At 39.2% G+C, this 12852-nt stretch overlaps 1 protein-coding gene across 5 annotated transcripts in view; it reads right to left on the bottom strand.

The window, feature by feature from the left end:
* Positions 1 to 12852, bottom strand: part of ARHGEF9 (Cdc42 guanine nucleotide exchange factor 9) — a 229633-nt gene that overhangs the window by 88714 nt on the left and 128067 nt on the right. For all 5 annotated transcript variants that reach the window (XM_022564102.3, XM_022564092.3, XM_022564103.3 and 2 more), the window contains one exon: positions 2943 to 3122. In XM_022564102.3, coding sequence (XP_022419810.1) covers positions 2943 to 3122 — 180 coding nt within the window. The remainder of the gene's footprint in view (positions 1 to 2942; positions 3123 to 12852) is intronic.

Genomic DNA, 12852 nt, shown 5'->3' with positions numbered 1-12852 from the left:
ACTAAGCCACGACTGAGAAAACCTTTGAAAATCACATATATGACCAAGGACTTGCAAACAGAATACAGAAATAATGCTTGGAACTAAATAGTAAGAAAACAGACAACCCACATGGGCAAAAGACAAGGACACTTCACCAAAGGTTTTATACAGATGGCAAATAAGCACATGAAAAAAATGCTCAATACCATTAGCCATTAGGGAAATGCAAACTAAACCCACAATGAAATGCCACTATGCACCTATTAGAATGCCTAAAATTAAAAATACTGATAATACCAAGTGCTGACAACCATGTGGAACAACTGCAACCCTTATATATTAGAAGTGAGAATGCAAAATGATACAGTAACTTTGGAAAACAGTTTGGCAGTATCTTATAAAATTAAACAAATACCTACAATGCAACCCAGTAATCCCCCAGATGGAAACAACCTAGTAAACAACCCAGATGTCCTGGAATGAACTGGTGAATGAGTGGTATATACACACAATGGAATTATCGCTAAACAATAAAAAGAAAAATAACCAACTACTAATACATGCAAAAATATGGATGGATATCAAAGAAATTAAGTGAAAGAAGCTAAACAAAATATCACTATTGCATTATTCCATTTATATGACATTCTAAAAAAGCAAAATTATGGTGACAGAATGCAGATCAGTGTTTGCCAAGGGCGAGGGTGAGAGCAAAGACTGACAACAAGGGGAAAACATTAGAACTTGATGAAGTGATAGAGATGTTCCATATCTTGATTACGGTGGTAGTTACACAACTATATGCACCTGTTAAAACCCATCGAAGTAGACATTTGGTGAATTTTATTGTTTGTAAATTATACCTAAACCAAGATGATAAAGAATGAAATCCTAAAAAAAAATAAATCCTAGAACTGAATTAAAAGAGGGTAAACAATCTAATATTTTTTAAAAAGCAAACTACTACATAAAGAAGGATAATACACCATGATTAGGTGGGGTTTATCCCAGCAATACAATGTTCATTTAACATATGAAAATTATTCAAACCAAATTCAGCACATTAACAGATTACAGTGTAAAAGTATATGATCATTTTAATAGATTAGTGGTTCTTTTTTGTCCCTCGGTAAAGTTGACAATGTCTGGAGACATTCTGGGTTGTCACAACTAGGAGGTTGCTACTGGCCTCCAGTAGATAGAGACCAGGAATGCTGTTAAACACCCTACAATGCACAGGGTAGACTCCAATTGAGAATCACTATTCCATATTCTACTTTCCCAGCTCAAGACTATATTTATATTTACACACATTGCTATTGGGTACATACAACTAGTCTCTTGTTCCTTGCTATATAATACCTTACAGTAAGCATCCCCCATTATGTTTCTCATCCATACCCTGGTGATAAATACCTAAGTTGTTTCTAACTGCACTCCACCACACACAACACTGCCATGCAATCAACAGCCTTGTAAATGTTCCCTCGTGGACCTCTATGAGAATTTCTCTGGGATACATATTCATGAATGGAACCCAAGATCATACACATGCTTAACTTTGATAAATACTACCCAGGTGCTTTCTGGAATGGCTGAACCAGTTTAATACTGTGCAAAAAAGAGTTAACATATCAAGCCTGAGACTACTATCCCTAAAAAGGCCTGCTTGAAAGGTTGGCCCTTGGCTGGCATCTTGGAACTTGGATCTCAAGAGATTTTTCACCATTCCCTGACAAGAGTGGCTCACTGTGCCTAAACTATTTGTATGAACAATGTGGTTTATGCAGAATACTTGCTTTCCTTCTGGGAGTCTGGAATTTTGGTACATGCTAGGCAGAGGGTGCCTACATGACCAGCCACCCATAGAAATCTTGGGCACTGAGTCCCTAATAATTTTCCCTGGTGGACAACATTTCAAAAGTGTTTTCACAACTCATTGCAAGGGGAATTAAGTGCATCCTGTATGACTCTACTGGGAGAGGACTCTTGGAAACTTACACTTGGTTTCCTTCACACTTTGCCCCATGTGCCTTTTCCTTTTGCTGATTTTGCTTTGTATCCTTTAGTTGTATTAAATCACAACCATGAGTATGACTATATGCTGAGTCCCGGGACTTGTAGCAAATCACTGAACATATGGGTGGCCTTCGGGCTATCCCCCCACTACACATTCCCATAGTAAAAGCAGGAGAATTTGCAAGAAAACTTACTCTTAGTTGCACACTTTCATGTGTCATTTGAATTTTATACCATGTGCATGTATTATCTCTTTAAAAATAAATACTTTATAAAACGGGGGAGAAGAGTTGTCAAAACAACTAGGTCACCTGTGAATAAGACACAAAAGATATTAGAGAACCACAGAGGTATAAAGTGAAACCTTATTAAATCCATATGAGGAAGCCCAAAGACGGTAAGGAACTTACCCAAAGTTACCCAGACAATCATTATAGACAGGACTCACATCCTCACTTCCCTGTTTCCTAGTGTTCCTTCCTCTAAATCATGTAGCCCCTTTTCCTACACTTGTCACTTCCCCTACCCTAGTGTTCTCCCTTAAATGCCTTGCAGGGGTCCAGTTTCATGCTGGCCATGGTCTCTCCTTTCTCAGATTCCTGGAATATATGAATATGTTCAGAGTCCCTCCCAAAGCACTGGGTCCCATGGAAACTGAGCCCCGTAGGAGCAGAGAAGAGAAGTTGAAGAAAAATCCTACTGATAATTATCTGGAAGGATCGAAAAAAGGCGTGGAGAACAGTAAAGAAGAAGAGTCCTTGGACAAATCACAGTACCTTCCTAAGTCCTCATACTCTAGCAAGGGGATGAACATCAGGGTTAGAGAGGAATCCATCCCCTACCATGGGGCAAAGCAACTGAGCAGAACCAAATAGCTCAGAGACTCCTTCCATGGCTTCCAAACATCTCTCAAAACCCTCCCCAAAGGGGAAGATGCTTACGTGCTCCAGGAAGCAGGGTCCTATCTCGCTGAGGTGGGGGTCATCATTGTTGTACTGTTTCTCCAGGTCTCTTACGAAGCCCATCTGAAACCTGTAGATGTCTTCAATGTTCCCAAAGATCACCTTCAGTTGCTCATCACTGAACATGTCCCTTCTCTTCCGGCATTGCTTCAGGTAGCCCTGCAGACAAAGCAAAAGCCCAGGTTGAGGATGCCCTTCACTCCCTGGGGGCTTTACCACTTCCTGAGCATTTGGGAGCCTTATTTCAGTATCATGAAGTAGACAGGGAATAACCATTTACACTTTTCATACGAGAAAATTGGGGTTTAAAGAAGGAAGTCACTCCACCAGTGAATAATTAGGAAAGATGGATCTCAAGCAAAGGTCTTCAGACTGCAGACTCCAGAGCATAGAGCCTTTTATGACAAGGACCCCCAAAAGTCATAGGACCCTTTATCAGAATCTGGTTAAGCACAAACATTTTCACTTGCTTTAGTAGTGAGTTACTGGTTTAGCTGGATTGATTCACAACTCTAATGTTCTATTTCTTATAGGACCAATCCAAAAGGTCAGGTAGGAAAACTTCCCAAAAGGGAACAGGAATTGACAAAACCAAACCATCCTTTAAAGTGGGTATCTTAGCCATCTAAGGTAGCTGGCTAGGAGAGATAGTTTGGATGAGCTTAGCCAGCAAGCTCACAAGTGGCCAGGCATGGTGTTTTTAACAGGGTAAGTATTTAGGACACATTTGTGAATAAATGGATGAGTTAATACAGCTAGCCACTGATGAAGGAAGAATCAATGAAAGAGATTCTTGGTCTGATAAGAGAGCACCGAGATAACACAATCAGACTCAGGACACAGTGTAAGTCAGGGCAAAAGAAACCGAACACAGTGTTCCGTTCTAAAACTACTGGTGTAGATTTTTAACTAATGGCCACTGTCCTCATTAGAAATCATTAGCATGTGAAAATGTTCTGGTGAGAATGAATTATGGTCAATTGCTTTCATCCAAAAGCTAAATGTGATTATTATAACACTTGTTGGGCCCCTAATGAGGAGCATTTATGGTGAATGACTTATCACTTCTGGTCCTAACTCCATTTTGTCTCCTCTAACACAGCTTGCAATGAAGTCATTTAGGCATACTCCAGGAAGATCCTCATCCCTGGCTTCAATGCCCTTTACCAACCCCTACCAAAATCTCACTTACCTTAGCTCTTCTTACCCTCCAATTCAGCCATTAATGAGTGTCTTTAAAACAGTTTGCAAATTAATAATTTGTGCCAATAATGTGTTGACATTTATTTATACTACTATTTATTGTTGTTTTGATTCGCATTTCTCTAATGATTAGTGATGTTGAGCATTCGTTCATGGGTTTGTTGGCAATCTGTACATCTTCTTTGGAGAAATGTCTATTTAGGACTTCTGCCCATTTTTGGATTTTTTTTTTTTGATATGGAGTTGCATGAGCTGCCTATAAATTTTGGAGGTTAATCCATTGTCAGTTGCTTCATTTGCAAATATCTTCTCCCATTCTGAGGGTTGTCTTTTCATCTTGTTTCTGGTTTCCTTTGTTGTGCAAATCTTTTAAGTTTCATTAGGTCCCATTTGTTTATTTTTGTTTTTATTTCCATTTCTCTAGCAGGTGGGTCAAAAAGGTTCTTTTTGTGATTTATGTTATAAAGTGTTCCGCCTATGTTTTGCTCTAAGAGTTTTATACTGTCTGGCCTTACATTTAGGTCTTTAATCCATTTTGAGTTTATTTTTCTGTATGGTGTTAGGGAGTGTTCTAATTTCATTCTGTTACATGTAGCTGTCCAGTTTTCTAAGCACCAATTACTGAAGAGGCTGTCTTTTCTCCACTGTATATTCTTGAATCCTTTATTAAAAATAAGGTGACCATAGGTGCGTGGGTTAATCTCTGGGCTTTCTATCCTGTTCCACTGATCTATATAGCTGTTTTACTGCCAGCACCATACTGTCTTGTTTACTGTAGCTTTGTAGTATTGTCTGAAGTCAGGGAGCCTGATTCCTCCAGGTACGTTTTTCGTTCTCAAGATTGCTTTGGCTATGTGGGGTTTTTGTGTTTCCACATAAACTGTGAAATTTTTTGTTCTAGTTTTGTGAAAAATGCCATTGGTACTTTGATAGAGATTGCACTGAATCTGTAGATTACTTTGGGTAGTATAGTCATTTTCACAATGTTGATTCTTCCAATCCAAGAACATGGGATATCTCTCCATCTGTTGGTATCACCTTTAATTTCTTTCATCAGTGTCTTATATTTTTCTGCATACAGGTCTTTTGTCTCCTTAGGTAGGTTCATTCCTAGCTATTTTTAAATTTTCATTGCAATGATATATGGGATTGTTTCCTTAACTTCTCTTTCAGAATTTTCATCATTAGTGTAAAGGAATGCAAGAGATTTCTGTGCATTAATTTTGTATCCTGCTACATTACCAAATTCATTGATTAACTCTAGTAGTTTTCTGGTAGCATCTTTAGGATTCTCTATATATAGTATCATGTCATCTGCAAAGAGTGACAGCTTTACTTCTTCTTTTCCGATTTGGATTCCTTTTATTTCTTTTTCTTCTCTAACTGCTGTGGGTAAGACTTCCAAAACTATGTTGAATAATAGTGGTGAGAGTGGAAAACCTTGTCTTCTTCCTCATCTTAGTGGAAATGGTTTCAGTTTTCACCATTGAGAATGAAGTTGGCTGTGGGTTTGTCATATACAGCCTTTATTAGGTTGAGATAAGTTACCTCTATGCCTACTTTCTGGAGAATTTTTATCATAAATGGGTGATGAATTTTGTTGAAATCGTTTCCTGCATCTATTAAGATGACCACATGGTTTTTCTCCTTCAGTTTTTTAATATGGTTTGTCACACTGATTGATTTGCGTATATTGAAGAATCCTTCCATGCCTGGGATAAACCCCACTTGATTATGGTGTATGATCCTTTTAATATGCTGTTAGATTCTGTTTGCTAGTATTTTGTTGTGGATTTTTGCATCTATGTTCATCAGTGATATTGGCCTGTAGTTTTCTTTCCTTGTGACATCTTTCTCTGGTTTCAGTATCAGGGTGATGCTGGCCTCATAGCTTGGGAGTGTTCCTCTCTCTGTTATACTTTGGAAGAGTTTGAGAAGGATATGTATTAGCTCTTCTCTAAATGTTTGAATAGATTCTGCCTGTGAAGCCATCTGGTCCTGGGCTTTTGTTTTTCAGAAGATTTTAAATCACAGTCTCCATTTCAGTGCTTGTGATATGTGCTTATATTTTCTATTTCTTCCAGGTTCAGTCTTAGAAGGTTGTGCTTTTCTAAGAAATTGTCCATTTCTTCCAGGTTGTCCATTTTATTGGCATATAGTTGCTTGTAGTAGTCTCTCATGATCTTTTGTATTTCCACAGTGTCAGTTGTTACTTCTCCGTTTTCATTTCTAATTCTATTGCTTTGCATCTTTTCCCTTTTTTCCTTGATGACTCTGGCTAATGGTTTATCAATTTTGCTTATCTTCTCAAAGAACCAGCTTTGGGTTTTATTGATCTTTTCTACTGTTTCCTTCATTTCTTTTTCATTTATTTCTGATCTGATCTTTATGATTTCTTTCCTTCTGCTAACTTTGGGGGGGTTTTGTTCTTCTTTCTCTGATTGCTTTAGGTATAAGGGTAGCTTGTTTATTTGAGATGTTTCTTGTTTCTTGAGGTAGGATTGTATGGCTATAAACTCCCCTCTTAGAACTTCTTTTGCTGCATCCCATAGGTTTTGGGTTGTCATGTTTTCATTGTCATTTGTTTCTAGGTATTTTTTGATTTCCTCTTTGATTTCTTCACTGATCTCTTGGTTATTTAGTAGTGTATTGTTTAGCCTCCATGTATCAACAAACTTTTTTCGTGTAATTGATATCTAGTCTCATAGCATTGTGGTCAGAAAAGATACTTGATACAATTTCAATTTTTGTAAATGTACCAATGCTTGATTTGTGACCCAAGATATGCTCTATCCTGCAGAATGTTCCATGAGCACATGAAAAGAAAGTTTATTCTGTTGTTGTTGGATGGAATGTCCTATAAATATCAATTAAGCCCATCTTGTTTAATGTATCATTTAAAGTTTGTGTTTCCTTATTTGCTTTCATTTTGGATGATCTGTCCATTGGTCTAAGTGTAGTGTTACAGTCCCCTACTATGATTGCATTACTGTTGATTTCCCTTTTTATGGCTGTTAGCATTTGCCTTACGTATTGATGTGCTCCTATGTTGGGTTCATCAATATTTACAGTTGTTATATCTTCCTCTTTGATTGATCCCTTGATAATTATGTAGTGTTCTTCTTAGTCTCTTGTAATAGTATTTATTTTAAAGCCTATTTTGTCTGACATGAGAATTGCTATACCAGCTTTCTTTTGATTTCCATTTGCATGGAATATCTTTTTCCATCCCCTCACTTTCAGTCCATGTGTGTCCCTAGGTCTGAATTGGGTTTCTTGTAGACAGCATATATATGGCTCTTGTTTTTGTATCCATTCAGCCAGTCTATGCCTTTTGGTTGGGTAATTTAATCCATTTACATTTAAGGTAGCTGTTGGTATGTATGTTCCTATTACCATTTTCTTAATTGCTTTGGGTTTGTTGTTGTAGGCCTTTTCTTTCTCTTGTGTTTCCTGCCTAGAGAAGTTCCTTTAGCATTTGTTGTAAACTGGTTTGGTGGTGTTGAATTCTCTTAGCTTTTGCTTGTCTTTAAAGGTTTTAATTTTTTTGTCGAATCTGAATGAGATCCTTGGTGGGTAGAGTAATCTTGGTTGTAGGTCTTTCCATTTCATCATTTTAAATATGTCCTGCCACTCCCTTCTGGCTTACAGAGTTTCTGCTGAAAGGTCAGCTGTTAACCTTATGGGGATTCCCTTGTATGTTATTTGCTGTTTTTCCCTTTTAATGTTTTTTCTTTGTATTTAATTTTTGACAGTTTGACTAATATGTTTTTTGGCATGTTGCTCCTTGGATTTATCCTGTATGGGACTCTCTGTGCTTCCTGGACTTGACTATTTCCTTTCCCATATTAGGGAAGTTTTCAACTATAATCTTTTCATATATTTTCTCAGTCCCTTTCTTTTTCTCTTCTTCTGTGACCCCTGTAATTTGAATGTTGTTGCATTTAAAGTTGTCCTGGAGGTCTCTGTGACTGTCTTCAATTCATTTCATTCTTTTTTCTTTATTCTGCTCTGCAGTAGTTATTTCCACTATTTTATCTTCCAAGTCACTTATCTGTTCTTCTGCCTCAGTTATTCTGCTATTGTTTCCTTCTAGAGAATTTTTAATTTCATTTATTGTGTTGTTCATCATTGTTTGTTTGCTGTTTAGTTCTTCTAGGTCCTTGTTAAACATTTCTTGTATTTTTTCTATTCTATTTCCAAGATTTTGGATATCTTTACTGTCACTATCCTGAATTCTTTTTCAGGCATACTGTCTATTTCCTCTTCATTTGTTTGGTCTGATGTGTTTTTACCTTGCTCCTTCATCTGCTGTGTGTTTCTCTGTCTTCTCACTTTGCTTATCTTACTGTGTTTGGTGTCTCCTTTTCACAGGCTGCAGGTTTGTAGTTCCTGTTGTTTTTGGTGTCTGCCCCCAGTGGCTATGGTTGGTTCAGTGGGTAGTGTAGGCTTACTGGTGGAGGGGCCTAGTGCCTGTGTTGTGGTGGATGAGGCTGGATCTTGTCTTTCTGGTGGGCAGATCCACTTCTGGTGGTGTGTTTTGGGGTATCTGTCACCTTTTATGATTTTAGGCAGCCTCTCTGCTAGTGGGTGGGGTTGTGTTCCTGTCTTGCTACTTGTGTGGTATAGGGTGCCCAGCAATGTAGCTTGCTTGTCATTTCGTGGAGCTGTGTCTTAGCATTGAGATGGATATCTCTGGGAGAACTTTCGCCATTTGATATTACACGGAGCTGGGAGGTCTCTGGTGGACCAATGTCCTGAGCTCAGCTCTCCCACCTCAGAGGTACAGGCCTGACACCCAGCCGGAGCACTAAGACCCTGTCAACCACACAGCTCAGAAGAAAAGAGAGAAAAGAGAAAGAAAGAAAAAAAGAAAAGAAAATGAAATAAAGTTATCACAATAAAAATAAAAAGTAATTTAAAAAAAGAAGGAAGAGAGCAACCAAACCAAAAATCACATCCACCAATGATAACAAGTGCTAAAAACTATACTAAAAAAAAAAGCGGACAGGCAGAACCCTAGGACAAAGGTTAAAAGCAAAGCTATACAGACAAAGTCACATAAAGAAGCATATACATACACACTCACAAAAAGTGAAAAAGGAACAAATTATATATGTGTATATATATATATATATATATATATATATATATTAAAAAAAGGTGGAAGAGAACAACCAAATCAATAAAGAAATCTATCAATGATAATAAACTCTAAATACTAAACTAAGATAAATCTAAAGAAGCATATACATACACACTCACAAAAAGTGAAAAAGGAACAAATTATATATGTGTATATATATATATATATATATATATATATTAAAAAAAGGTGGAAGAGAACAACCAAATCAATAAAGAAATCTATCAATGATAATAAACTCTAAATACTAAACTAAGATAAATCTAAAGTCAGGAACAAATTAGATGCAGAAAGCAAACCCCAAGTCTACAGTCGCTCCCGAAGTCCACCGCCTCAATTTTGGGATTATTCATTGTCTATTCAGGTATTCCAGAGATGCAGGGTACATCAAGTTGATTGTGGAGATTTAAACCACTGGTCCTGAGGCTGCTGGGAGAAATAACCCTTTCTCTTCTTTGTTCACACAGCTCCTGGGGTGCAGCTTTGGATTTGGCCCCGCCTCTGCATGTAGGTCGCCTGAGGATATCTGTTCTTTGCTCAGACTGGACGGGGTTAAAGTAGTAGCTTATTAGGGGGCTCTGGCTCACTCAAGCTGGGGGGAGGGAGGGGTACGTAATGCGGGGCTAGCCTGCAGCAGCAGAGGCCTGTGTGACGTTGCACCAGCCTGAGGTGTGCGGTGTGTTCTCCCTGGGAATTCGTCCCTGGATCATGGGACCCTGGCAGCGGTGGGCTGCAAAGGTTCCTGGGAGGGGAGTTGTGGATAGTGACCTTTGCTTGCACACAGGCTTCTTGGTGGCTGCAGCAGCAGCCTTAGAATTTCATGCCCATCTCTGGTGTCTGCACTGATAGCCGTGGCTTGCGCCCGTCTCTGGAGCTCATTTAGGCGGTGCTCTGAATCCCCTCTCCTCGTGCTCCCCGAAACAATGTTCTCTTGTCTCTTAGGCAGCTCCAGACTTTTTCCTGTACTCCAATCAGTCTAGCTGTGGTGCACTAGCCCCCTTCAGGCTGTGTTCATGCAGCCAACCCCAGTCCTCTCCCTGGGATCTGACCTCCGAAGCCCGAGCCTCAGCTCCCAGCCCCCACCAGCTCCAGCGGGTGAGCAGACAAGCCTCTTGGGCTGGTGAGTGCTGGTCAGCACCCATTCTCTTTTCTGGAATCTCTCCACTTGGCCCTCTGCACCCCTGTTGCTGCGCTCTCTTCTGTGGCTCCGAAACTTACCCCCCGGCACGCCCTGTCCCCACCAGTGAAGGGGCTTCCTAGTGTGTGGAAACTGTTCCTCCTTCACAGCTCCCTCCAACAGGTGCAGGTCCTGTCCCTATTCTTTTGTCTCTGTTTTTTCTTTTGCCCTACCCAGGTACGTGGGGAGTTTCTTGCCTTTTGGGAAGTCTGATGTCTTCTGCCAGCGTTCAGTAGGTGTTCTGTAGGAGTTGTTCCACATGTAGATGTGTTTCTGATGTATTTGTGGGGAGGAAGGTGATCTCCATGTGTTACTCCTCCACCATCTGAAGGTCTCCCCCCAAGGGCATATAAGTTAAGATGAGTTGGCAGTGGAATATGACTGCCAAAAAAAAAAAAACTAATGTCATTTTCAGTTAGGGATGAAGAAGAAACAGATTGAGAGGGTGGAATGAGAAGTCATAGGAAGGTAATCACACCCCTGCAGGGGAGCAGCATTCAATTCTGAGCCCTGTTTTCAGAGGAACATGGAGTAAAGGATACAGAGACAGTGGGAAGTCAGCAGGGTAGAGAGATCCCTGAAAAGCAAAACCATGAAGAATGGTAGAAGGAACCAGGGCTGTTTGTCCTGGAGAAGAGAAGAGAAGACTCAGAAGACCTCTGAAGGCCTATTACAGGGCAGAGGGAGCAGAAGGGTTCTATAGATATTACTGTTAAGCATGCTTCAAACGCCCTCTAACTCCATCTGCAGGGTAAAAGAGAATAGGGTGATATGGCAGTGGGTGTGAACTGATTGAACAGAGGTAGTTTTTGAGAGCCTCACCTCTCCTAGGAGTAAAGTGGGCATGAGTATGAAGGCATTACAGTGGGCGTTATCAAATCAATCACAAAAGGCATGAATTAGCCCTGGGACTGCCATGGTAATAGGCAAGGAAGGTTGACTATTTATTTCACTCTGTTTCAAAACCCACGAGGGTTGATTTAAGTCTAGATCTAATGCATTGAGCTATTGGATTGGCCAAAATGTGCCTTCGGTTTTTAAGTAAAAATAAAAGACACAGTTTTCATTTTCCCCAAGAACTTTATTGAACAATGTATTCACCCTTTTGTTCCACTACCACCTGCCATTTTTCAGACAACTTCGTAATTCTATCTTCCCAAATCTTTTTATCTTTTTGAGCAAAGAACTGTTCCAGGTGCCTCTTACAGTCTTCCAGGGAATTGAAATTTTATCCATTAAGAGAATTTTGTAAAGACAAAAACAAATGCAAATCCAAAGGTGTAATGTCTGGTGAATTTGGCAGATGAATCAGAACTTCCCAGCCAAGCTGTAACAGGTTTTGCCTGGTCATCAAAGAAACAAGAAGTCTTGCATTATCCTGATAGACGATTATGCATTTTCTGTTGACTAATTCTAGACGCTTTTTTGTCGAGTGCTGCTTTCAGTTGGTCTAACTAGGAGCAGTACTTGGAATTAATCGTTTGGCTTTCTGGAAGGAGCTCATAATAGAGGACTCCCTTTTAATCCCACCATATACACAACATCACCTTCTTTGGATGAAGACCAGCCTTTGGTGTGGTTGGTGGTGTTTCATTTCACTTGCCCCACGATCTCTTCCATTCCACATTATTGTACAGTATCCACTTTTCATTGCCTGTCACAATTTGTTTTAAAAATGGAACGTTTTCATTATGTTTAAGTAGAGAATCACAAGCAGAAATATGGTCAAGAAGGTTTTTTTCACTTAACTTATGTGGAACCCAAACATCAAAGCGATTATAACATAACCAAGCTGGTGCAAATGATTTTCAATGCTTGATTTGTATATTTTGAGTATGTCGGCTATCTCCCACGTGGTATAATGTTGATTATTCTCAATTAATGTCTCGATTTGATCGCTATTAACTTCAACTGGTCCACCTGACCATGGAGCTTCATCCAGCAAGAAATCACCAGCACAAAATTTCATAAACCATTTTTGACACGTTCAATCAGTCACAGCAACTTTTCCATACACTGCAAAAATCTTTGTGTGTTTCAGTTGCGTTTTTACCTTTCTTGGAATAATAAAGCATAATATGCCAAAAATGTTGCTTTTTTTCTTCCATCTTCAATATTAAAATGGCCACACAAAAATTCACCAATTTTGATGTCCTTTTTAAAATGTACACTGATGTGACAGCTGTCACATACATTCTAACAAAATTGTTTCAAATTATGTTAAAGACAACTAAGTGCTACTAGAGCCATCTTATGGATAAAACGAATGAACCTTTTGCCCAAACCAATAGAATTAGTGCCTTGATATGGGATACAAATTGACCCCATGACCTCCAGGGAAGATTCCAAAGATCGCAGGGAAA

The sequence above is a fragment of the Delphinapterus leucas genome, chromosome X (assembly GCF_059928025.1).
Source record: "Delphinapterus leucas isolate spDelLeu-1000000601 "Yukka" chromosome X, BTC_Dleu_Yukka2, whole genome shotgun sequence".
NCBI lineage: Eukaryota > Metazoa > Chordata > Mammalia > Artiodactyla > Monodontidae > Delphinapterus > Delphinapterus leucas.
Note: the sequence above shows the minus strand (reverse complement) of the source record. Positions and strands in the feature narration are given on the sequence as shown.